The sequence below is a fragment of the Caloenas nicobarica genome, chromosome Z (genome assembly GCF_036013445.1).
Source record: "Caloenas nicobarica isolate bCalNic1 chromosome Z, bCalNic1.hap1, whole genome shotgun sequence".
Classification (NCBI taxonomy): domain Eukaryota; kingdom Metazoa; phylum Chordata; class Aves; order Columbiformes; family Columbidae; genus Caloenas; species Caloenas nicobarica.
The window spans coordinates 17,935,407-17,963,312 of NC_088284.1; the positions used below are offsets into that span (position 1 = coordinate 17,935,407).

General features: G+C 42.1%; 1 protein-coding gene across 2 annotated transcripts in view; it reads right to left on the reverse strand.

Annotated features, from left to right (window-relative positions):
* MAST4 (microtubule associated serine/threonine kinase family member 4) overlaps window positions 1-27,906 on the reverse strand; it is a 235,982-nt gene that overhangs the window by 193,541 nt on the left and 14,535 nt on the right. The window contains exon 1 of one of the 2 annotated variants that reach the window (XM_065657630.1): window positions 21,887-21,970. The exons of the other annotated variant lie outside the window; for it this stretch is intronic. Within the exon in view, the coding sequence (XP_065513702.1) occupies window positions 21,887-21,925 (39 nt within the window). The 5' untranslated portion in view covers window positions 21,926-21,970. Of the gene's footprint in view, window positions 1-21,886; window positions 21,971-27,906 lie in introns of those variants that run through there. 2 annotated transcript variants of the gene reach the window in all.

Genomic DNA, 27,906 nt, shown 5'->3' on the forward strand with positions numbered 1-27,906 from the left:
GCAGTTATGGTAAGTTCTGCTGCAGAGCACAGATCAAGGAGAAAAGAGGGGCAGACCCGGCAGCAGGCAAATCCGCGGAGGGGCAGAGGTACCACCCAGAAACCAGCTGATCTCGCAAGAGAGGCTGACACAGCGGGGGCATTGCCAGGATATTTAAAGGGCCCCTAGGGAGTGCAGGTGACCAGGAACACAGGCAACCAGGCATGGCGAATAGGGCCATCAAACAGGGGTGAGGCAGTTAGAGCAGCAGTTTGAGTGGAAGGAGAAGCAGTAAGGGTGAGCAGAGAGGACTCTGCCACTTCAAACAGAGGCTACAACCTGCTAGCAAGGAGCTAAGTACAGCAGGAGGCATGGTATCCACCTGGAGAAGAACGGTACTTTCAGCATCCATCACAGTCCCTCTGGCTGCAAGAACTGATGCAGCCACCCAAACTGAGCTCGGGAGGGAAGATGCAACTGTCCAGGTCCCAGGCTGCAGAGTGTGCCCAAGTTTCTGCTCGGAGACTGATGGCAGCAGTGAGCTCACCTGTGGGCGATGTGCCCAAGTGAAAGAGCTGCTCAGCCTGGTGACGGAGCTTTGGGAGGAGGTGTCCAGACTGAGGAGCATCAAAGAATCTGAAAAGGAGATGGACTGGTCATCGATGGAACTTCGGGTTTTTCAACCATGCAAAAGTCAGTCCTTCGCAGGTCTCTTAACACCTGATGGAATGCATCTCTTACAGAAGGGAAAAAGGGTGCTTGCTCAGGAGCTAGCAAGGCTGATTGATAGGGCTTTAAACTAGATTGGAAAGGGAAGGGGGTGGGTAGCAAGCAGGTCAGTGGTGAGCAGCAGGATGGCACACCAAAGCTCGAGGAGGTGCTTGGCAACGACATTCCTCAGACTACGCCACGAGGTGAAGGTTACAACCAAACACACTTGAAGTGCTTCTACACTTGTGCACAGTATGAGAAACAAGCAAGGTGAACTAGAGGCCTTGGCTTGGTCCCAGGGATATGATATAATTGGCATTAGCAAAACCTGGTGGGATGAGTCCTATGACTGGTGCACCATGATGGATGGCTACGGGCTTTTCAGAAGGGATAGACAGGGCAGGAGAGGCAGTGTTGGCACTGTGTCGCGGAGGGGCTGAAGTGCATGGAGCTGGCAGCTGGCGATGGCAAAGTTGAGAGCCTCTGGGTAAGGATTAACGGTCAGACAAATAAAGTGGATGTCCTTGTGGGTGTCTACTACAGGCCACCCAGCCAGGATGATAACACTGATGAGTTATTCTTCAAGGAACTAAGTGAAACCTCCCAGTCATCTGCCCTTGTTCCTATGGGAGACTTCAACTTGCCAGCTGTCAACTGGGAATATCACACAGCTGGCACCAACAGGTCCAGAAGATCCCTGAAGCCCCTGGACAATAACTTCTTGGTGCAGGTACTAAGGGAACTGACCAGGAAAGGTGCCTTCCTATATTTGATTCTCACTAACAGAGAGGGTCTCGTGGGAGAAGTGGCAACTGGTGGCTCCCTTGGCCACAGCAACCATGAAGCAGTCAGGTTCAAGACCTTTGCTAATAGGAGAACTGCCAGCAAGACCTTAACACTAGATATGAGGGGAGCAGACTTCAGGCTGCTCAGAGAAATACTTAGTAAGACTCCCCAGGAAGAAGCTTTTGAAGGTGTTGGGGTCCATCAGTGTCAGTAATTTTTTAAGTACCACCTACTAAAATCACAGGACCAGGCAATTCCAAAATGCCAAAAATCCAGCAGGTGAGGTGAAAATCCAGCTTGGTTGAGAAGGAATCTTATTCTTGAAAGAGCGAAAAAAGAAATTACATGGTCAGTGGAAACAAGGTCAGGCAACATGGGAGGACTACAGAGATGCTGCTCACCATTGTAGGGAGGAAGTTCGTGCTGCCAAAGCTCAATTAGAATTGAAGCTGGCCAGTACCATGAAGGACAATAAAAAAGGCTTTTTAAAATATATTAATGGCAAAAGGCAAACTAGAAATAACATTGGTCCATTCACTGATGAGCACAGTCACCTTATTAACAGGGACATAGACAAAACTGAGACGTTTAATGCTTTCTTCGTCTCAGTCTTCAAAACTAATGATGGACTTGGGGGCCCCATAACCCTGGACTAGAAAACCATGGCTGCGAGAACAATAAACGCTCAATCAATCAGAACTTGTATGGGACTTGCTACTCCAGCTACATCCCTACAAGTCGATGGGGCCTGATCGGATTCACCCGGGGTGCTTAAAGTGCTGGCTGACATCACAGCGAGACCCCTCTCCATGATTTTTCAACGCTCTTGAGAATCTGGAGAGGTCATGGAAGACTGGAAGCTGGTAAACATTGTCCCAGCCTACAAGAACGGCAACAGGATGACCCTGGCAACTACGGGCCTGTCAGCCTCGCTTCTGTGCCTGGCAAAATCACGGAGAAAATTGTTCTGGGAGTTATTGAAAAAACACCTGAATGACAACACAGTCACTGGTCTCAGCCAGCACAAGGTCATGAGGGAGAGAGGGACGGAGGGCCCGATATGCAGAGCTGACCCTCAGCATCTGGAAGTTCGTAGCCTACCTGGAGCTCGGATCAGGGACATCGCCAGGGCGCTCCCCAAACTGGTGCGCCCAACGGACTATTACCCCCTACTGATCTTCCAGACAGATGGGGAGGAAGTGGCACCCCGTAGTCTGAGGGGAATGAAGAAAGACTTCAAGGCCTTGGGACAAATGGTGAAAGAGTCTGGGGCTCAAGTTATCTTCTCTTCCCTCCTTCCATTTTCGGATGATGGTGTGGGACGGAATAGAAAAATTGAGTCCGTAAATGATTGGCTTCGGGACTGGTGCTACAGGCAGGGCTTTGGGTTCTTTGATAACGGCTGGTTTTATAAGACACCAGTCCGGTCAGTGATATGTGGGAAAGGTTGGGGTATATGGGGTAAAAAGATGCTGGGACAGGAATTAGCAGGGCTCATTTGCAGGGCTTTAAACTAGATTCGAAGGGGGATGGGGTTGTAGCTGGGCTTGCATCAGTGGGGCAGCATGCTGGAATACATAAAGACCGGGAGGCCCCTCAGGCCCCTAGGGTGAAATCGGTGTACTCGGCTCGCTCCCTGAAGTGCCTGTACACCAATGCGCGCAGCATGGGGAATAAGCAGGAGGAGTTAGAAACCTGCGTTCGGTCAGGAGATTATGATCTGGTGGCATTAACAGAGACATGGTGGGACAGCTCACATGACTGGAATGTGGTCATGGATGGCTATGCCCTTTTCAGGAAAGACAGGCCAGCCAAGCGTGGTGGTGGAGTTTCTCTTTATGTGAGAGAGCAACTACAATGTATAGAGTACTGTCCAGGTGTGGTTGAGGAGCAAGTTGAGAGTCTGTGGGTGAGAATTAAGGGGCAGGCTGGCAGGGGTGACACTGTTGTGGGAGTCTATTACAGGCCACCAGATCAGGGTGAGGATGCTGATGAGGCCTTCTACGGGCAGCTGAGCGTGGCCTCACAGTCACAGGCTCTGGTTGTTATGGGGGATTTTAACTACCCTGATGTTTGCTGGAACGACTACTCAGCCAGCCAGCCTCAGTCTAGGAGGTTCCTCCAGTGCATTGATGACAACTTTCTGATGCAAATGGTGGAGGAGCCGACTAGGAGAGGTGCGCTGCTGGATCTCATCCTCACTAACAAGGAGAGTCTGGTTGAAGCAGTAAAGGTGGGGGGCTGCCTTGGTTGCAGTGACCATGAGATGTTGGAGTTCAGAATCTCCTGTGGTGGGAGCAGAATACCGAGCAGAATTGCAACCCTGGACTTCAGCAGGGCCGACTTTGGCCTTTTCAAACAATTGCTGGAGGAAATCCCGTGGGCAAGGCTGCTTGAAGGTAAAGGGGCCCAAGATAGTTGGTTAACATTCAGGGACTGCTTCTACCAAGCTCAAGATCAGTGCATCCCGACATGTAGGAAGTCAAGGAAGGGAGCCAGGAGACCTGCGTGGTTAAACAGGAAACTGCTGGGCAAACTCAAGTGGAAGAGGAGAGTTTACAAATCATGGAAGGAGGGGCTGGCCACTTGGGAAGAATATAAGGCTGTTGTTAAAGAATGTAGGGAGGCAACTAGGAAAGCTAAGGCCTCCTTAGAGTTAAACCTGGCGAGAGGGGTCAAGGACAACAGGAAGAGCTTCTTCAAATACATGGCAGATAAAACTAACACCAGAGGCAATGTAGGCCCACTGATGAACGGGGTGGGTGCCCTGGTGACAGAAGATACAGAGAAGGCAGAATTACTGAATGCCTTCTTTGTCTCTGTCTACTCTGCCGGAGGCTGTCCTGAGGAGCCCCGTACCCCTGAGGCCCCAGAGGAAGGCAGGGCAATGGAGGAGTTTGCCTTAGTTGATGAGGACTGGGTTAGCGACCAGTTAAGCAATCCGGACATCCATAAATCCATGGGTCCAGATGGGATGCACCCGCGGGTGCTGAGGGACCTGGCTGAAGTCATTGCTGGACCGCTCTCCATCATCTTTGCCAAGTCTTGGGAAACGGGAGAGGTGCCTGAGGACTGGAGGAAAGCAAATGTCACTCCGGTCTTCAAAAAGGGCAAGAAGGAGGACCCGGGCAACTATAGACCGGTCAGCCTCACCTCCATCCCTGGGAAAGTGATGGAACACCTTACCCTTGGTGCCATCTTAAGACATATCAAGGATAAGAGGGTCATCAGGGACAGTCAACATGGCTTCACCAAGGGGAAGTCGTGTTTGACCAACCTCATAGCCTTTTATGAAGACGTAACAAGGTGGATTGACGATGGCAGAGCAGTGGATGTGGTCTGCCTTGACTTCAGCAAAGCATTTGACACCGTCTCCCACAGCATCCTCACAGCTAAACTGAGGAAGTGTGGACTGGACAATCAGGTAGTGAGGTGGACTGCAAACTGGCTGAAGGAGAGAAGCCAGAGAGTCGTGATCAATGGGGCAGAGTCTGGCTGGAGGCCTGTATCTAGTGGAGTGCCTCAAGGGTCAGTTCTGGGACCAATACTGTTCAATATATTCATCAATGACTTGGATGAGGGAATTGAGTGCACTATCAGCAAGTTTGTTGATGACACCAAACTGGGAGGAGTGGCTGACACGCCAGAGGGCTGTGCTGCCATCCAGCGAGATCTGGACAGGCTGGAGAGTTGGGCGGGGAAAAATTTAATGAAATATAACAAGGTAAAATGTAGAGTCTTACATCTGGGCAGGAACAACCCCAGGTTCCAGTATAAGTTGGGGAATGACCTATTAGAGAGCAGTGTAGGGGAAAGGGACCTGGGGGTCCTGGTGGACAGCAGGGTGACCATGAGCCAGCGCTGTGCCCTTGTGGCCAAGAAGGCCAATGGCATCCTGGGGTGTATTAGAAGGGGGGTGGTTAGTAGGTCGAGAGAGGTTCTCCTTCCCCTCTACTCTGCCCTGGTGAGACCGCATCTGGAATATTGTGTCCAGTTCTGGGCCCCTCAGTTCCAGAAGGACAGGGAACTGCTGGAGAGAGTCCAGCGCAGGGCCACAAAGATGATTAAGGGAGTGGAGCATCTCCCTTATGAGGAAAGGCTGAGGGAGCTGGGGCTCTTTAGCTTGGAGAAGAGGAGACTGAGGGGTGACCTCATCAATGTTTATAAATATATAAAGGGTGGGTGTCACGAGGATGGAGCCAGGCTCTTCTCGGTGACAACCAACAGTAAGACAAGGGGTAATGGGTTCAAGCTGGAACACAAGAGGTTCCACTTAAATGTGAGAAGAAACTTCTTCTCAGTGAGGGTGACGGAACACTGGAACAGGCTGCCCAGGGAGGTTGTGGATTCTCCTTCTCTGGAGACATTCAAAACCCGCCTGGACGCCTTCCTGTGTAACCTCATCTAGGTGTTCCTGCTCTGGCAGGGGGATTGGACTAGATGATCTTTCGAGGTCCCTTCCAATCCCTAACATTCTGTGATTCTGTGATTCTGTGAAAGTCTTGCTTGACAAATTTAATTTCATTCTTCGACAAGGTTACCCACCTAGTTGACCAAGAGAAGACAAGTAGACATGATCTTTTTGGATTTCAGTAAAGCCTTTGATACTGTCTCTCACAGTATCCTCCTGGACAGGATGTCGAGCACACAGCTGGGTAAACACACAGTGCAGTGGGTGAGCAATCAGCTGATGGGACGGGCTCAAAGGGTTCTAGTAAATGGGGTTATATCAGGCTGGCAACCAGTCACCAGCAGTGTCCCTGGCAGCCAAGAGGGCAACCGTGTCTTGGGTGCATCCAGCACAGCATCACCAGCCGGGCAGGGAGGGGATTGTCCCGCTCTGCTCTGCACTGGTGCGGCCTCACCTGGAGCACTGGGTGCAGTTCTGGGCAACACAGGATAAACAGAATATAAAGCTGCTGGAGAGTGTCCAGAAGAGGGCTGCGAAGTTGGTGAAGGGTTTGGAGAGGAAGCCATATGAGGAGCAATATAGAACATGTGAAGTATGCAGAGACATTAGACTGTATGCATACAGGTTTTTCATTATATCATTATCTTATGCCCCTTAGTACTATATTCCAGCTGACAGGAAAAGAAAAAAACCTTCTGCAAACACTGGCTGTATGTAGTTCACGAGACAGGACTGTCTAATAAGCCACAAACCACAGAAAAAGGCTAGGATCAGCATCAGTGTCTCAGACACAGAACTATCTTTCATTTAAAAAGAAAAGGGAAAAAAACGTACACACTGAAAAGGCTATGCATTCATAGAAACTGCAGTTACTACCAGCAAAGTACAGGCTATGGATCCATGAGACATTCACAGGTTGAATGCCCTTTCCAGAAGAATAACTCCACTGAAACTATCAGTTCACATAATAAAGCAACAGTCAGAGAACCAGACCTTGGAAAGGCCACCATGATTCACATAAACAAGGACAGCTGAAGGAAAAATACAAGTATCCTAAATAATTCCCGTCCATGACAAGGTATTTTAGGTAGATGGCATGCAGAAAACTAGCCAGAGAGTCTGAGACTTTCCCAGGTGAGTAGTCCCAGAAACAACCTAGTGGAAAACACATATCACTTGGGAATGGAAGGAGAGAAATACAAAAATTTTTAAAAGCCCACAGAAATAAGGGGCATCAGGTATTGCACATGTTACACAGCTTATTTCTGAAGGCACAGAAGTGTGAAAGCAGTTATGAGGAGAAAACATGGTTTTGGCTGTATAGGCTGGTAGCCAATTCAACCATGTACAAGCTTGATACTACGAGCAGTTTCCATATAACAGCAGTTACCATCAACAGTATAGTTGTTCTCACGAAAATGGCAACATCAAGAGACAAGCAAGAATATCAAGTGACACAAGCATGCACTCTTATCTGAAGAGATTTCTACCTTGAGACTGAAGCGGCCATTGCCCTTTTTTTTTTCCTGTTTTTATTAGCTGTCATACCAAGATCAGAAGTAACAGTGGCAGTAATTCCATACAGAGAAGGCAAATTCACTGACCAACACAGTTGGCCCCTGACAGCTTTGCAAGTGTTTGGCACTGAAGAAGAAAAATTCACAGCAACAGCTCCATTCACATCAAGCTGGACAAATCCTTAATGCCAGCAGGTCTATTTCAGTATTTTTATGTTATTGAGTGTGATACTGAGGAAGATCTCCTCACGCATCCCCAAACCATGATCTCTAAGCATGCTTCCTCCTTGAAGACTAGCCCTGTGCTATCTCCTCAAGACACATCTGCACCTAACATTTAAGTCCCTGCCACATCCTTCAGTGCCCTACACTTCAGCTTGAGCATCTCAACATTTGCAGCTAGCAAAAGCTGCAGCAAAGCTCGTGGCCAAGGCCTGCCGGTCACTGTTAAGACCATATCTTGAACATTTTTACACATTGCAATCTACCTCTTGCTCTATAGTGTCTAATACTAGATGCAGCTGTTCCACTCAATTACCTAACCAAATATGCTCATGAGCGCAACGTGGCGGCATCAGTGAGAGGCCACGGTGCTATGCTGCATGCAGCACAGGACAGCATAACACAGTGCTGCGCACCTGCACCTGAAGTTTAAATTTCAAAGCACAGGTCAAGAATTAAGTCCCTTCTCTCTGCCGTCTAAGTGTGTTAGAGGGCTATCTGATAAACACATAAAAGGAAATAGGGAAACACAAACTAAACTAGTTCACCTTTTTTCTTCCCCATACCAAAGCAGAATTGCTGGCTCTGTTGGTAATAATGATCAGAACAGATCAAGGTGACTTAGGATTTTCATTTAGAGATATATATATATGAACAAAATAAATAAATATATAAAGATCTAAAAATCTTTATAATCTTACTTAATATGATAGTAAGGCAAAAAAATGTGAAAAACATATTCTATTCTGAAAGCTTGAGCCCCAGTTCTTTCACTGTCCCTGTCCGTGTCCATAGTTCTAAAAAAACCCCACCACTCACGTACCTCACAGAGTGGAAACAGAGCTCTTGGATCAGTATACTTAGCTACTTCCTAGTAACACTCATGATATCTACAAAAAGAGCTGGAAGAAGGATCTGGGGAACTACAGGCATGTCAGCATGACTTCAGTGCCAAGAAAGACTACAGAGCAGGTCATCTTGAGTGTCATCACACAGCACGTACAGGAAACTAGGCAATCAGGCCCGGTCAGTGTGGGTTTATGAAAGGCAGGTCCTGTTTGACCGACCTGATCTTCTATGACAAAGTGACCTGCTTAGTGGATGAAGGAAAGGCTGTAGATGTTGTCTCTGTGGACTTCAGTAAAGCTTTTGACACCATGTCCCACAGCATTCTCCTGGAGAAACTGGCAGCTCATGGCCTGGATGGGCATTTTCTTCGCTGGGTAAAGAACTGGCTGGATGGCTGGGCCCAAAGAGTTGTGGTGAATGGAGACAAATCCAGTTAATGGCCTGTGAAAAGTGGTGTTCCACAGGGCTCAGTATGGGGGCCAGTTCTGTTTAATCTCTTTATCAATGATCTGGATGAGAAGATCGAGTGCACCCTCAGTAAGTTTGTAGACAATACCAAGTCGGGTGGGAGTGTTGATCTGCTGGAGGGCAGGAGGACCGTACAGAGGGATCTGGACCGGCTGGATCACTTGGCTGAGGCCGGTTTTTTGAGGTTCAACAAGGCCCAGTGCCAGGTCCTGCACTTGGGTCATAACAATCCCAAGTAGCGCTACAGGCTCGGGGAAGAGTGGCTGGAAAGCTGCCTGGTGGAAAAGAACCTGAGCATGTTGATTGACAGTGGCTGAACATGAGCCAGCAGTGTGCCCAGGTGGCCAAAAAGGCCAACAGCATCCTGGCTTGTGACAGGAATAGTGTGGCCAGCAGGACTAGAGAAGTGATTGTGCCACTGTACTTGGCACTGGTGAGGCCACACCTTGAATCCTGTGTTCAGTTTTGGGCCCCTCATCATAAGAAAGACATTGAGGTGCTGGAGAGAGTGCAGAGAAGGGCAACGAAACTGGTGAGGGGTCTGGAGCACAAGTCTGATGAGGAGCAGCTGAGGGAGCTGGGGCTGTTCAGCCTGGAGAAAAGGAGGCTGAGGGGAGACCTGATCGCTGTCTACAACTACCTGAAAGGAGGTTGTAGCATGGAGGGTGTTGGTCTCTTCTCCCAAGTAGCAAGTGATAGGACAAGAGGAAATGGTCCCAAGTTGCACCAGGGGAGGTTTAGATTGGATATGAGGAAAAAATTCCTCATGGAAGGGGTTGTGAGGCATTGGAACAGGCTGCCCAGGGAAGTGGTTACCCACGCTGATACTCTAAATAGCTACAGTGCTTTATGAAGAAATCACAAGGCAGACATGGAATCATAATAGTGTTTCACAAAGAAAGTCAGCTTAGAAATTTGCAGTGACACAGAATTGCCCAAATTTTCCTTAAAAAAAATCCAGTTTAAGGGAAGGCCTTTCTCTTTAATATTGTATGACAACATATGACATATTTTTCAAATATAATTAGTGAATACAAAGACTTTCTCCCTCTTCCCTCTCTGATATGTTGTTCTTCATTATTCATGCTAAAAATAGTCAGAAAAGTTTTGAAATAGCATGCTGATAGAATATTTCAGTATATCAAAATAAAAATCGTTCATGAAATTAGTCAACTTTTAAAATTGTTTTGAGATAAAATTCTGGTAAAAAAATCACAAATAATGCAATCCAACATTTTCTAAGTGAAACACAGAACTGTGCTAACACACAAATACTATTTAAAAAGACAAAGCTCTATTGAGACATAATATCAAAAAGGAAGGAAAAAAAAATCAAACCACAACATTGCATAATTTTTAAATGCTCCAAAGATTCATAAACTTTTTCCTTTTATTCCAGTGTAAGAAAAAGGTCAAAAGACAAAGTCCTTCAAAAAGTCAAATTTCCTCTCTGTCACCATTAATCTTTTTAGGAGAGCTTCATAAACATAGCTGTGAGAGTACAGAGAAAATACAACAAAGAGACAAAGCAAATAATGAATCTAGAAACAAAAATCTTGGTCTGATTTTTCCCCTTATTGCCTCTCAGGGGCGAAAACACCGTAATGAAAGGATGCCATTCAACTTCTGACAGCTTCGAAGTGCAGGGTGTTTTAAAAAGACGGACCCAATTTGAAATCACACTATCTCTGCAACCAGGAACCACCCATGAATGAAACTATGACCACTTGAAAGGGCAGGACGTAGAGTTTCAAATGATTATCACTAGATGCCTCATTAAATGGTTTGTAAATTGTTGTGTAATTGTAACATGTTGCCATCATGAAATATACTGCAAAGGAAGCAGTAAATATTGTGGGATGGATACAGAACCCCATCATTCCATGTTGCTAAAAATTTAACCAGTACCATTGCAACACTAATTCACCATATTATCCAGTTATGATTTTATTAATTATAGACACAACTCATAAAGTCAGCATACTGTATAAGCAATAGCATTTATTCATACACACAGCTTTCTAGCATTGGTTACCTGTTGAACAGATCTCTGAACACTACCAAGACCACCTCTATCAGATAGATGTTTGAGAAAAACGATTGGTGCTTAGGTAAGCTCTGTCCAGGTATTACAGTCACTTCACACTTAGTGCTCTAAGTTCTTGAACTTTGACATCTCCCTATTTTGTTATAGCTGACAGGAAACAAAATGGCCTTTTCTAAGGTTATGAGTTCATGGCTAACGACGGACAATCAGGAAATTCAAGGTCACCAGCAGTCTTGCAGTCTTGAACAAATAAATTTCTCTGTGCCTCAGCTTACCTAAGACATAATGAAATGCTATCCCTTGTCTGAATGATAACAAGACACTGGGAAAGAAGAAAATAGAAAGATCTAGGGAGACTCAAAGGATAAATTAGTTTCCAGTTCTCAGTGCTACAGCTGCAGGTTGGTTAATAAGCTTTTCACTACTATGAAAAAGGGAAAAGGAGTATTGCCCTTACAGGCACTGGGAGCCCTTTTCCCAGAAAGGTCAGTTTAAGGCATTAAACCAATTTGGTTCTACATAGGCAGAAAGAAGTACCCAGGATGTTCAGGGAGTGAGGGAGATGGCACATAGTCTGTTTCCAAAAAAATTTCACAGAGTTAGAAGGAAGAATAAAAACCATCACAACAACATAGATTCAAATAAAACCCCAAAAAGACAGCAAAACATGTTCTGCTTACATGAAATGACACTGAAAACTCACCAACACTTGAATATACAGTGAGGAAAATCAAATTACTCAAGGTGACATGAACGAATGTAACAGATTAATGAGAAAACCAAGAGGATTAATTTAAGCAGAGCTGGACAACTTCAGTACAAGTTCAGAGGCTCAAAACTTACCATTCTGACAATGTAAGACAAATGTATGCAAGCCTTGCACTGGCATGAGAGGTAACAATGTAGTATTTTCTCTCATGATAGTCTCCATTACTTCAAAGTACTCTGAATTCAAATAACTTATTGTTGTAAAACAGACCAAGATCTTCAGACTGTAGGCAATTCGGTGTGCCAAGTGTGGAGGCAGGACCAAGTTATAAATTCTAACACACAGTTCTTTCCTCTCAGCTTTAGTTTCAAGCAAGTGTAAAACATTTTGGGGTTTATTTGGCCTGGAGTGGTTGGTTGGCTTGTTTGTTTGGGGTTTTTTTTAACTAGTAAGATGTTCATTTCTTACTGATCTCCACTGCCTTAAATTTAGATCTTTGATGTAATACTTAACTAGGCTCTGTGCCAAGATCTACAGGCTGACCAAGAAAAAAATCTGCTAGAGAGCTACCTCACAGCACACCCAAAGCATAATAAGATTTTATCTAGTTATAAGATTTTTAGAAAATAAAAAAGTAATGTGTTGTCAGTTATCTGACGAAGAGCGTTGTGTTACACTACATCTGGCAAGCCTTACAGCCAAGGCTAGAAATCAAGTCAATAAAAAAAGTACATGTGTGGCTTCAATTTTTAAACAGTAAGAAAACAAACCTTGAAATCAATCCCCAAAGAGAACAGAAATCAAAGGCCAGGACTGTATCTTGCGCCAATCAATCTGTCCAGTAACAAAAACTACTGCCAAAGGAAAAAATTATCTGAGGTAACTTTCTGGATCCCGCTCTTGCAACACCACCATAGATGTTAAATTTTACATAAAAACATGTAACTAACAGGTTTGCTCAAACTGCTCAGCAGTTTAACATGAGTGTGTCAGATACACTCCCATTAGCACTGCTAGTTACGGCACTGCCCTCTTCTCCCTGACTGTATCCTGCTGAACACAGATAATCATTACGGTATTTGAACAAAGAATACTGGGGCATTTTGAAGGAGAAAAATGCAAGGATTAATATCTGACAGGATTCTCATTGATTACTGCATTTCCTCTGTGATGCTAGAGAGAATACACATGAAAACCAGGTACTTTAAATACCATTTTTTCTCGTAGAACAGCTCCTTTGTGGAACACATCAATTTAAAAGCGCCTGAATCTTCTTCCTGCATCTCCACAGAACCTAAGGCAGGAACACACTTCACATACCTATAAGCCTAACCAGCTTTACTGGGTTCACATCAGATCAGCTTAGTATTGGTTTGTCAGATATACTCCACATCAGAGAGGAATCATATTGAAATAATTGAGTGTGTCTTGAGCGAGAAACTGGCAATCAAAAAGCATACACAACTATGTTTTGCAGCAGTGCTAAAGAACCAAGTGGAATGTTCCATTCTTCCTGTTAAAACAAAGCAAAGGAGTTGCTACAGAAACCATTAGAAAGACCACAGTCCTAAACACACACAAATAAGTACCGGTGAACTGAAAGGGAGAAAATAAAATGCACACACACAAAGTGGCTGTTTTATGATAATTCTGTTTTAAAACCTCAAAAAGCAAGTCCTCAGCTGCAATCTCAGTAAGAACAGGATTTTGCTGAGAGCTTAAAGAAAATGTAAGAAAGACAAAAGACAAACAGCAGAGCAACAAAGTTGGCATTACTGGCAAACAGCGAGCAACATAAACCAAAATGCAAAGACTCATGAAAGAAATCTATGCTGAAAGATGACCTAAGCAGCATCCCAAAGCACAGACAGGAAAGTCAATCAAGTGCTATTGGAGAAATGAAATGGAACCAAGTTAACAGTCAATCAAGACATTATCACTTCAGCAGGCACATTGTCAAACTTAGGTAGGGACTGCTATATTCAGGAGATCAGAGAGAAACACAATGAGGTCTTTCCAGCCATCCCATACAAAGAGCTTTGTTAATAGTTAAATCTCTCATCACTATGGCAAAGAAGAGTAGGCAAATGCAGTAACACCCCATACATAGTGATAAACGTTATACATTTTACATTAGATCTCCTCTGTTGCCAGCCAGTCCAAGAAAATTGTAGATTTTGGCCACCTCGTCCTAAGAACAATTTTGAACTATAGGTTACAGACAAGAGAAAATATTCATAGCAAAAGTGACAAAATAAGAAAATGCTATTCAGCTTCATGCTTGAATGTTAAAATCTGCTATTTATCATTGTCAAACTGTCACAGATACAGTCCAATAACACAACATACTTGATCACTACACAGCTCACACCAAATAAATTGTGATAATCTTTTATGTTTAAACACAAACACACTACTGTGTCTTAAAGAACCAAAAAAGGAAACAGCACAACTATTGAAGAATCAGAGTACCATAAAATATAGCTTTTACCCTGGTCGTAACTATTTGCTCTTCCTAATTTTTCATTTATATTACTCCTTCCTTTCTTGCACTTCTCTACATTTACTAAAATATTGAAAAATTGGAAGTAATTTAAAACTAGGAAACTGTTCACAAGAGGCATTGGAGTCCTAAAATCAATTTTCCACTCATAACCTAAATTTTCCAGCTGTGCCCATGAGTGTTGTATTCAGAAAACGTAAGAGGATAGGGATTATTTTCAGGTTCTTCTGCACAAAAATTCTGACTGAAATTCCCCAATGTACACACAGAACTTGTGTACAACTAGACTTTCTTAGAGCAAGTGAAACGGTATCCTTCTTATGGCACAATTTAAAGCAAAGAGATTAAATACATTAAAAAAACTTTTCACATCAAAAGAACTCAAAACAGAAGTTAATGCAAGCACACAGTTTATACACTTTTTATACCTCCCTTGCTTTCCACATAGGAGGAAAAAGTTACATGGTAGGACAGGAGAGGAAACTGCATCAGTTGTAAGCATCTTCAGATACTTTACTGTATTTGATATAGTATCATTTATCTGTAGAGAACACCAAGAATATTCAAATACACAAAACATATGCAAAAACATACGGATGCGTGAAGTTCTAGCTTTCTAGGGATAAAATACTACCAGAAGAATTGTAACATGACAGTTATCTCCACACAATATAGCACTTGAACACATTGTACGAGCTAGGTATTCTGAAAAACTACCAGTTTCCAGATAGCTAAAAAGAAAATTCAGGAAAACAAATTATTTGGTAACAGGAACTAGTGTTTACCAATAATGCCAGAAGCCCTATCTTTTAACTAAGGGTCACCTATGAGATTAAGATTGTGGGTTTGATTACTTAAACATTTTCTTGAGATTAGATCACTTGATCTAATCTCTAATCACCTACATGGGGATGACGGATTTGGCAGTGCTGTTAAACTGGACCATCTATTTCTGACAGTAAAACTTAAGAACAATATCTTAATACTTTTAAAGGCAATTGTTCCCTTGTTTTTACACAATGTGCTCTGTAGAGACTCTGAGTTTAGCACCTGAAGTCTCTGAAGAGCTTGCTGCTTCTCAAATGCACGGACACTGACTGCAGTTATTCTTTGAGTTACTAATCCCAGCTCCTGCGTGCCACTGTGGAGTGCTAAACGTGAGAACTAAAATCAAGGAGGACTTGAATGAAGAAGCAGGGAGAATCCAAGAGGAACATAAGAGTAGAAGCGAAGACCAATTAAATGAGTTAGATTAAAAAGGACATTAGCTGTTGACAGGAAAAAATGTTGTTCTTGTTTACAGAGGAAGCAAGGATCATTTAGAGAATAAAGGTTGCAGAATAAGTGTTACATGTAAAGGGGAAAAAATAAAGCTAAGAAAACAAAATTAAAACAAATTATGAAATTGCAGTTTTGAGTGTTTTGCTTTGTGATTGCAACAATCACTTATGGATTTTTCTGTATTTTTAATGTTCTAATGGATAATTGGCACTGCTATTAAAAAAAACCACCACGCCCATGGGCAATTTTGATTTTAAGAAATTGAAAAAGTAGACAACTTTTAAAGCAAATGTAGTCTATCCGTAGGTGAAAACAATCTCTAACCTTTATGTTAAACATGACACAGGAAGTGGCATCACAGAAAAAACTGCATCGAACTCAAATGAAGCATCTTACGAAAAATTTTAAAAAGAACACAAGGAAAACTAGTAGTGTCATTAGATGTGACAAAGTGAGTAAAAAACAATGCTAACAAAACCGTTTGTCAAACCAAGAACTACCCATGGAATAGGAAAAAAAAAGTTTCAACCAGAAGTTACTACTCTTCCTGCAGATATTATTCCTATTATTACTAACTAAGCAGGCAAAACCAAAATAAAAATTAAAAAAAAAACCCAAACCCACCGATTTTGAGGATAAGCCAAGTGACTCAGAAACAGGAGCTAATGAGTGCACAGAGGACTCCAAAGATGGTTTTCATTATAACTCCTAGAACACAAGGAAGCTCAGTTCAAATCATTACAGATTCCACCATTGAGCTCACTGAAGGATTTGACATGAAGGAACATTAAGTTTACGCTTTGCCTTCCAAGCCTAATACAAAATAGTCAGTCAGCTTTGTGACATATTGTAGACGTTATCAAGAAATGTTACTTCAATTATTAGAAGTCATTAGTGAGAAGTGCTATATGGGCTACAGACACCAAGTTTGCCCCCATGCCAAATACTTTAGCTCTGAATGCAGCAGTGGGTTTGTTTGTTTGGTTTTTTTCCCTCAAATTTTATTTCAGACCCTGAAATAGAGACCATAACACCAGGAGAAGCAAAGACAGAAGAAAAGGCTAACTCTTTCAGTAAAGCTTTCACAGCTCAAATAATAGCAAAATACACGTCTCACACAAAGGCTTTTAGAGGATCTGACAAACATGTAACAATGCATGAAAGCCTGGAAATTAAAGGTGAATTTAACTGATCAAGAGATTGTATACTCTATCAGGCCTGCAGAAGTGACAGTTAATGAGAAGAGGAAAAGTGTTCTTTATATCAGTGTCTCTTCTCTCAGAAGGCAGGTCCTTTGCTTTCTAAGGGCAACTATCAGTGCCTATCATTGTTTAAGCAAAGAAAACATTTATTTTATCCTGCACTATCCCTCCCCTACAACAAAAATAGATCTAAGATGCTGTCTCCTATAACAGTGCCTAGACTGACTTAAAAATAAATAAGGCTCTATCAAAGGAGGGGAAAAATATAATCAATAATTTACCAAGAATATACTTTTTTTTTTTTTTAAATCTTACACCTATGTAAGCTGATCATGCAAACACCCCATAAAATAAAAGAATAAGTGTCACAATTTAAGTAAATCTGAGCATTACTTTGTAGATGCAGGCCCTGAAGAAATACTATTTTAGACAGGACTGGACACAACTACTAAGCAGAGGACGAGTGTAGCACTCACATAGCTATTACCACACAACACTAGAAGACATATATCACATCTTCTTCTCAATTCATTAATCTCAATCTACTGGATACTGAAAATTGTAAAGATTATTTTTAATTCTTCTCTGGTTCCACGCCATCCACATATTTTTTTTTCCTACATGCTCACTGAAAGGCAGACACATATCTAACCTGATTCACAATTACACAACTCCTCTTTCACACTGTAAATCTATTGCCATCAGTACAGAAACATCAGCCGAGCAAACGGATCATGTCTCTCTTGACTAGCTGGAAGGAGAACACTGTTGCACACAGCATTCAAACCAATGAAAATTATTAAGAATCTTTCTAGAACATCATCTGTGAGATTGACTTTTCCACTCTTTGTCTTCGGTTTGCAACAGAAGCCAGTGTCTAATTAATATTCTCCAGCTTTTATCACCATTTTTTCCTAAGCTGACCACCCCATGAACACATTCCCAAGTATTAACTGCATCCACAGAATAGACAGTTACAGTCTCCCTATTTCCTTTCCTCTCTTATAGAGTGTGGCTTCCAAGCTGACTCTTCTACTTCACATGACAATTTTCAGTATTTGGGAAAGAATTATTTTAATGAAGCCTCTTACCCCAAAAAGATCACACCTGTTTAGGAGACATGAATAAGGCCATTTTTCCTCAGAAATTATTTCCTCTCTGTCTGATTCCTCAGAATGCATTTTTAGATAAGCCAATAAGCAAGAGACTTGGAAATATCTCTAAGGTTTTACTTTTTGCAAAGGTCTGCACACTTTATGTACCAAATTTCAAAAAGTTTGCCTGCAAAAGCCAATTATACACTTGTACTGGAAGTGGAGGAAAGGATTGGTCAGGGTTAGTAATGACCGTGCCCTTGTCACCTTTTCTAGAAATAGATGGCATAATATATAGCATAAACCGACTCCTCAGTTCCACCAAAACAGCAACATTCCATTTACATCACATTTTCATTTACACTGTCTTTTTCCATTTCTACAGTAATGAGTCTGAATTTTGCAATTAAATTCTTTTTACTTCACCCCAACCCCCCAATAAATGCGTGAAGTACAGTGTTAGAAGATTTTCAACTGGAATTTTCCATGTTGGTTATAATCTTATCTCTGCAAACTTAATGCAATGCAGTCATCCTGAATTTAAAGAAGTCTTAGATCCCTGTGAAAATTTTCCAGCATTTACAAAAAAATATACCTAGAGACAAGAAAATAAATAAACACAGCATTTTCTTTGACATTAGGGAGATTTCATGTATAGCTGATTTCTCTGCTGTTGGTCAATTCCTCCGCAAGCCTAATTAAAAAAACTCATGTAATTACCCAAGATTTACCAGACACTGCTTACCAGCCACTTACATGCAGAATTGAAATTAGCAAAAGGAAAAGGGAAGGCCCAAAGCATCTAGCACATCTGTTCAACAAAGAGAAAGCTTTATCAGCTCTGGAAGCATGACTGAAGCTGGCTGCATCTGGCAGTAAGATTTCTCCCACATTCCCATATCCTTCTTAACAGACTGAAGGAAATACATGTTACCTCTGCCCACCGTCACATTGGTTTGGAGTCTTTGGTTTAAGGCAGTATAAAACACACTGCTTGGATGAACACCTACTAGACAAATTCATGGAAGAAAAATGAAACACAGGCTGTTAAGCAGAATGCAATCAAGAACCGTGATGAAGAATATGCAAGAAGTAGTTAGCTGTTTTCATTTTTTTTAACTTATTTTCAAGATATATCTATTTCAATCCACATTAAACTATACCTGGCATTTTTAGAAGCTGAAAGAAACGATCAATTTTGTCCTGATGTTTCTTAAAAATAAAATGAGTTCTTTGTAATTAAAGTTTCAGAATCTGCTCACCAAAAAGAGGCATATAGTACAGATTCAGAAGCTTTTCTTTTTCTGTGAATACAAGCAATATGAGTAACTGGACACAAAGGAAGAGGTTGTAGTAAGATAAAATAGGTGTATGCATCCAGGATGTAACATATTAAAGGCTCAGTTTCTCTCTTAGAAGCCTGAGCACCAGAAAAACCTTCCACGTATCAACTTAAACCAAGATTTACCGAAGTCTACATATTTACTTAAGGCTTACTTTTTGAGATTCAATACAAGCTGCTTCCTGGCTTTTTTTAAACACAGCATGATGGTGCATGACATTAAACACAACTGCATCAGGTTCTCGTCTAAAAGGAAATGGTTTGTGTGTCTTGTAAATCAAGCTTTGAATCAAATTGTGTACATACAGAAAAAAAAAAAAAAACAGCAGTGACACCAATTTGGTTTTTAAATTAAGCATGTGCTACTTCCCATTGTATGACTGGTTTAACTTAAATGCACCTTCAGCTAAGAAAGCACACACCTTTTAAGCAGATTTACCATCTTTTATCATTTCTACTTCTAACCAAAAGACATGTAAAGACACATGAAGTAAAGTTAGCTGACCTTTCACTGAAGAGCACAGGTATTTCAGAAGAGTATTAATCCAGGACCTTTCTGGGCTTTTCTGCCCCGCCCCCCCCCCCTTTTTTTTTTTAATCCGTCGTGGAATATTCTCAATAGCCTTTAAACAAAAGTATCAATATCACACGAAAAAGGGGACAAAAGATATATGGATTACTCCCAGAGAACAATACAACGACAAAAGAATTATTTAGTGGGGTTTTTTTAAATGGTAAGAACATATATTACTACTATAAAATAACAAATTCATTATTTTGGAATGTACTATAAAAAGCAAATGTCAGCCAAGCGGACAACTCAGAGGCTTCATCTAAGGACTATTTACTAGCAAGAATTAAGCAGGTGCTACACTCCTTGTCATATGGCATATCACCAGCTGGAAAGCACCAGCTCACAAATTCATCACAGTAGTCTCTAGGCTAGTTGCAAGGACAACAGGGGAGCAAAAGGATAATATGAAGTTAAGGGTCTAATGAATACAACTTGAGTGTAAACAGGATTTCTCTGCCTCCATCCTTCTCTAGATGACAGCATGTCAACTTGCACACTTTTGACCATCGGCTATTCTTCTCCACTGTACGACCAGATTCTAATGACAGTCATGAGATATACATCTTTAAAAACACTCTACAAAAACTGCATATACTGCAAATGTGAATTTGTCTTTCTGATACAAGGATTATTCACTATATAGCTTTTAATGCTCTTAAGGGACTATGTAAGCACATGTAGGTGTAAGCAAGTATTCTGTGAAATATTCTCAGTATTCATTCAAAATTACTTTGTTCAAGTTACAGAAGATTAAAAAAATACCTAAAAAATAACGTTTCCAGAACTCAACAATAGGTTTTCACAGTAAGATTTAAGTTACCCCTTAATCAGAACAGACTGCTGTTCAATTCTTGTGAAAAGGCAGAAATCCGGTTTACACTACTCAATGTATTACAAGCAGGTTTAGCAGGAGGAAATCCGGTTTCACTGTGAAGATCTACCTCTTAAATCTTTCAAATATTCTCCTTTAAAAGCTGTCGTCAGCAGTCCCAACCTGCAGCAGAGTTTGTCCTTTCCACTTTACAATCAATTAATAGAAAAGTGTAGGATTTAAGGACTAAATAAAATCTCAGAATCTGTTTACATAAGTTATTCACTTTCCACAGGCAAATGCTGTCACACAAAAAGTTAAAGAAAAGGTAACGGATTCTTAAAAGACTAAGAGGCCCCAGAGGGGTTTAGGACTATGTGACAACATGGGCTATAGATCCTACTTGTCTTCATCTGTCTAGTAGAAATTGTCACACTTGATCAGCACCAAGTTGAAAGCACTGATCAGAAAGGGCATCTTTCTGAAAAGTTCAGAGCTGTGCAAGTTCAGTGCATTTTAAACATTATAAGCGGTTTTCTATTACTTAATAACGATCCCAACTACAAGGAGGCTTTCCTCTTCACCCTCCTCCCCTTGAAACATTGTGAAGGAAAACAAAAGAAAGGAAGTACATTCATCGCTGAGAGCGACTTGAGCAAAGGGGCTTTCTAAACAATGGGCCAGAATGATGTAGTTTGAGGTGGTGCTCCATTTTGGTGAAATAGTAAAAAAGTAACTACACCCTATACTGGATTTGCTGTCACATGCTCTTTATTAATACCGTTTCCGCCAAAATATATATATATATATATATATATATATATATATTTGGGCGTTTAATACACTATCCAGAAGGAGTATACTGCTCGAGTCTTGAGTTCAGAGAACACACGGTACCAATATTTTGCCATAACCCCCACGCCATTTGCGATATGCCATTGAGTTTGCGAACGCCGGCGGAAAAGTCAGCCAAGAGCTGGCTGACGACGGCAACGCTCCCGTGCCGCCGCTCCACAAAGTGCGTGGCGGACGACCGGAGCGCCGTGAGCAGCCGAAACTTTCTCCCGCAGGTAACGGCCGTCCTCCCCGCTTCAGAGCGCTGCTGACGGGGAGAACAAGCCCGCACCGCCCCCGCTGCTCCCGCCCCGCCGGCTCCCCCGCACAACTCCTCAGCGGCCGCCGCCGCCCCCCGGCCCCTGCCCGTTGGGGACAACGGCCGCGCCGTTCCGAAGCGCGGGCGCCGGCGCGCCCCTCCCCGCCCACAGGTGTCCCCGTCCGCCGCCGCCGGGCCCGCCCCTGCGCCTCACGGCAGGTGAGGGCAACTTCGAAACTGCGGGGAGGCGGGGGCCGCCCCCGCGGGCACCGCCCGGCCGGCCCTACCTGCAGCCCCCGTCTCCGCAGGATGCCCGGCTCGTCCATGGCGCCGCTCCGCCGCCCTCACGCCGCCCGCCGCCTGGCCATGCCGGACTGCCCGGAGCCCGCGCGCCGCTCCGCATCCCCGCAGCTGCTGGGCGCTGACATCACGGCTGCGCCGATTGGCGCCGCCGCGGCACGTGACCGGGCGAGTTGTGCACCCCGGCAACTTCGGCGGGCCCGGGCCGGGCCGCTCCGCTCCGCCGCGCCGCCCGCCGCTCTCGCCCCGCACCTGCTGAGGCCGAGGAGCCCCAGCTCCAGCTCGGCCGAGGGATGGCCGGGCCCGCGGGTCGCCCCCCGGCCTGTCCCTGAGGAGAACAGGAGGCAGCGCGGCCCCCCGCCGCCGGGCACGACCCTCGCAGCGGCACCGCCAGGCTGCCGGCCCGCCCCGGGCACCGCGCCGCCGGCCGGTGTCACTCACGGTGCTGTTATCACCGGATCAAAATACGCTGAGGTAAAAATTGCTTAAATGCAGTCATTAGGTGGAGCGTTAACCCATGGCATTAGGATAAGCAGTCAGAAAATACCATTCCCATCATGTGTAATTTCACAGTCTGTTTCAGCTTGTTTACGTTGCTCTGTCTCATTTTCTTTCAATTCAAGGCTGGCAAGCGATGAATAATAAGTTTTCGTTTACTTGCAAAACGCGGCTCTAATGACATACTATAATAGCACTTTATCAGAAATTACCCCTCCAGGGTTTCCCGTTTGCAGCAGCAGAGGAGCTGCAGAGGGAGGACGAGCTGCCTCAGGGGTGCAGAAAACCGCAGCCACCAGGTCAGACACTGACCTTGGGCACCTCGCCCAGGCGCCTCGCATCAGCTCAGCTGTCCTGACTGAAGCAAGGAAAACTCCCCTCCATCAAAACCTAGCTGCCGAATCCAAAAAGGTTACGTCTGAAGACACAGATTCTAAGGAGGAAAAAGGTATTGGACTTAATTCTTACCATCTAAGCAGCTTGTTAAACAAATCATTGATTTTTCTTCCAAAAGCTGTCATCACATTATTAGCCATGGTATCAACTGATTAGGCTGTATCATTAAAAATATGTTTTGAGATTTAAAAACCCAGTAACTGAGCAAAATTGCTTGCATTTTTTGTTCAAAAGCAATCACTGCATACATCTGTAGACTTAAAGGGGAAGTCTTCTTAAATACTAAACATCAAGAAAAAAAGCCCTGTAAATATGCCTATATATTTTCCGGCTAGGAATCCTCATCTGATCTTACTTAAAATTAGGATGTCTTCACACTATAACATTTGAAGGCAAAGCATGCTTCCCTCTTTACAAAACCAAAAGCATAAAAACTAAACCAAGGCTGCCAGACACTGTAAACAAAAGTCAAACACAAAGAGGACTTGTATTCGTACTGCAAACAGTTAAGAAATGGCACCAATTCCATTTCAACTTTCCTTTGCATAATTAAACTTGAACAACAGAGCAGTTGCTTTACCTAGAGCTAACATCCTGATTAGATGGCTTTAAGGAATTTCTCAGTTTGAAAAGTCTAATTGAATGTAAGACACCACAACACAACAGCAGGATCCATCTGCAGAATATCCATGCTTTACTTACAAAACACAAGTATACCTGTGGATAGCCAATTCTAATATATAGGTATTCTTCCACTGGAAACAATGCACCTCAAACCACTTCTAGAGAGCAATAAGCAGCAAGGAAGAGAAAGGTACATTTTTTTACTAAAGGATACAAATAGAGATAAGAATCAAGGTTAGTATTCACCCATTAACAGTCTAAGATGAGGATTATGACAATCACACCCTCAAATCTAGTATGAAAAAAATATTGATTTCCTGTCAGATTGCATCATTTTGAGAAGTGGTCCATGTACATTCCATAGTAGTAAAACCTGCTAGGGGCAAAAGCATTTAGAACAAAAAAATGAAGGATTGCTGAAAGGATAACGCTCAGCAATAACAGCTTATCTGAAGAACAGAGAAAGAAAAGGCTGCTCTATTTGCTCCCTCCCCTTTTCTTCATATGACTGAAATGCATTAACATTATTTTTTCACACATTTTACAATAAAAGTGAAACTCCAGCACTCTCACTAAGCCACATTTCTCTGAGACCTCCAAGTACATTATTTTTAAAAAGTCTATTTTTATCAGAATTACACAGTGACATTAACTAGACATGTTTCCTCTTCCCTGTCTCCATTGTGTCCAGCATCAAATGCATCCATAACATCAGGTCAATGGTGTAAACTTAGCCATTACCCATTTCAGTTACAGGATCAGAGCTGTATTTCATTTCAGACAAAAAGAAGCTCTTACTGACCAAAATTTCAGTTCCACAAGAGGGAGACAAGAAAATCAAACACACTGATAGATTTATAGATTTGCAGGCCAGAAGACCGTCAAGTCTGACCTCTGCAACAAAAGCTACTCACAACTCTCCTGAATTAATTTATTTTTTTTAGAAGCATAACATCTCTTTAAACAGCATGCTGAACCTGGTGAAAACCTTTTCACTCCACAGATTCAAACTAAAAAGTGGCTAGATCTCTCACCTCTGTGAAACAAAGGGAAAACCGAGTAACATTAAGGATTTACAGGTATCTCCTTATGGTTCCTCTCAATACTCCTCCTTTCTCATTTCCACTTCAAAATGTCATCTTTCTTTCTCTATTAACACTTTAAAACTTTCTCCCAATCATTCACATCCACATGCTCTCATGTCCTATCTTTTCTATATGTCTCTGTTTCCAAAGACAGGCAAATGAACCACAATTTAAATGCTGCTGTTATGCTTCCAGTGAGGACAATAAAATGAATCTAAGGCAATAGCCAAAGATTGTCAAATTTCAAGTGTGAGAGGCAAAACCTTACAATTTGTCTCTCACGGCACACCACAGGTTTCAGCTGCAAGGCTGTTTGCCATTTGTATACCCAGTCTAAATATTTACACAAGTTTTATCTTAATCACTGAAATACAAAAAACCACAACGCACAATTTATCAGTTCCTTTAAAAGTAAATAATACTGAAGTGTAGTTGGTTTTGTTCCAATGATCATTTTAACATTATCTAACTATACATAACTGACTAATGCATGAATTAAATGCGTTCTGTCCCATCTAGCTGAGGCGCCTATAAGGCACGAAAAATTCTATTAATTCATTACTTGAATAACAACAGCACAAAGTTATACCACCAAGTAATGAATGAACTGACAGGCTCAGACACAGAAGGTCCAGAACCTAACAAACCACCTCAAGTATCATGGACATTACAGTTGTGTACATGGGCAATTTACAGAAATAATTACAAGCAGGCAAAGAAAAGATGTCACCCGCATGAAGAAGCTACAGCTTCTTGTTTTGCAAGAAGCTGGAGAGCACTGGTACAGCTACCTAAGTAATACCGGAAGGCAAGAGAATGAAACAAAGAGAAGACTGCCTTCCAGTGGAAGATGAGATTAATCCCAAATAGAAAAGTAAAAAAACTACCTTTCAATGAAAAGTGCATTCACTGCCAATTCTGAAAGTGGCATTTTCCTAAGCTTATGCTGCAAGTTCTAAAGGCATATCAGAAGGTACTGAAAGGAAGGGGGTTGCAATGACCACAAAGCAAGCATCAGCTCAATTTTCTCCCAATCTGTCAATCTTTTTAGATATTACCAAAGGTGCAGCTAGGTGTTTAAAATAGCTTAAAGCCGCTATTTTTGTCTGGAGGCTTTCATTACTTTCCAGCTTATTATTTCAGTAATATTATCAAAACCATGGCAGACAAGATTGCAGAATTGAAAAAGTCACATTTTAAAAGGAAAATCATGACGCATAAACATGCTCTTTAGAACATTTTAACAATACTAGCCTTATATACATATGAAATACAGCAAACTACCTCACAGATTCCTTGACATCACTTGTAGCAGAAAGGCACACTTCAGCTGTACATGCACCACATAATAGCACATGTATACAGAATATGAAGAAGGAAACTTCATTTTTTGTCCCCATCAGGGAATTCAAAATTATTTTAAGAAAGACAATAAATAACCTCAACTTTTTCCAAAAATCTTTCTCCCTTATAAATGCAGAATTTAAACTTACTAAATACGAAAGATGTTTCAGAATTAATTTAGATACATACACCTAAGAACATGTTTATTTAAAGCTGAAAATAAATGTTGCAGATAGTTTTCAGGACAATTACACAAATTCAGAATGCTTATTTCCTCATTCAACTGTTATTTTTTTGCATTAATGATATTGGTTCACTTAGTACTGTCAATCAATATTATTTTCTAAGCGAATTTAGAAATTACTGTGATTACTGAAATCACCCAATTAAAAGATAAAACCTGAGCGCGTGAAAATATAGATGAATATTTTAACTATGGTTTTGCTATGCAGATTTGATTTAATTTTATGTTTACACAGATCTGTGTGTGGCTGCTGCTTTCATACTACACATGGTGGCAGCATATGATAAATTGTATTTATTATGCACCGTGGAACAAGTCACTTGTACTCTGCCCTCTAAATCTATCTCTGTCAGTGCTGTTTCCTATACCTTAAATACAGCATCAAATCACCATAATTGAGTTTTTAAAATAATTATTTTTTTCCCAAATGTGAAAAATCCAATGCTTAGAATAGATAACACACAATGCAATAATTGCTTTACATTCTGATAACTTGCAATCCAGAAGAATAGGAACCATTTTTCTCCAGTGCTGGTAAAAAGGAAGCTTTTCATTGTATTTTTGTCCACAGATAAGCTATTCAAATAACTGTTAGTAGAAAAATTAAAATATTTTAAGTGCCATATTTTCAGAAGTCCAGGTAACTGGACACACTATAACTACAGATACTTGTTTTTACAAGTATGGGAATGGAAAAATCTGGAAGTATTTAATCCTAATTCTTATGCAGCCTTTCTCTAAGCACTTTAGAGGAGAAGCAGCTAGAGCGTAGAAGAGTGTGCCCTGATGGATGTTGTAGTTAACATGGTTTTGAAACAAACTCATGAAAACACTGCTTTTGCATGTGTGAAAATGGCAAGCAGAAGCAGTGCAAGTTAACTTACCAACTATGTGTATGTGCATGCAGCACACACAGACACACCAATTCACGCAAACTTGACCTAACCTCTGTAGCTGAATCATCATCCACATCTTTTCCGTATATTGGTCTTCACATCACCGCAAACTCAATCCACAATTACTACTTTATCATTCTAATCATTCAATTTCAAGCTTTAAGAACCAGTTTCCAATTTCTATAGGTCTCCTGCCAGCAGAATCCTGGTAACACATAATGCTGGATAAGACTAATGCACAACTAACAGAAAAAGACGACAGGAGATAACTTTAAGAAAAGCTATTACTGAGGTACAGCACTGAAGAAAGAGAAAAAGGTGGTTCCCTCTCCACCCTTATACCCCTTCCCTCCACCCCCAAAAAATCTGACAGCACTGAAGAGGCAACCAAATGAGCATAAAGAAATTTTTATTCTTTGTAACTGTTGTCCCACCAGTTCCCAGACAGTAACTATCTTACTAAACCACCAAAACAGCCAAACAATTGCCAACGTACTTTTTTGTTGGTTTACTTTTGCCAAACAGCAGCTACCAGCTGAGCTGCTTTACGAGGTGTTATGATTACTGTCCTAAAAGGCTCAATTGCAATTCACGTGACAAACTACTGTTTCTCTCAGCAACACTCCACAGTCCTAGTTTATTCTTCTTGCAAATTTCAAAGCTTTCATACCTTTTAAGACAACTTTGAATTCTAGATTGAAACAGCTTAAATAAGACAATTCTTGTAATTCAGAAATGCTTCTTCAACATTTTCTTTGTATGCATTGCCATACCTTCTTTTTCAAGTTTCTCAGTGCAACAAGTTTAGCATAATGAGGCAAACTACAAGCATGTTAAAAATTTGCAAAGGAAAATTGCACAAGGCTAGCCACAGAATTCAACAAAAAGGAAAACTGAAACATCAGAGTATGAACAATACT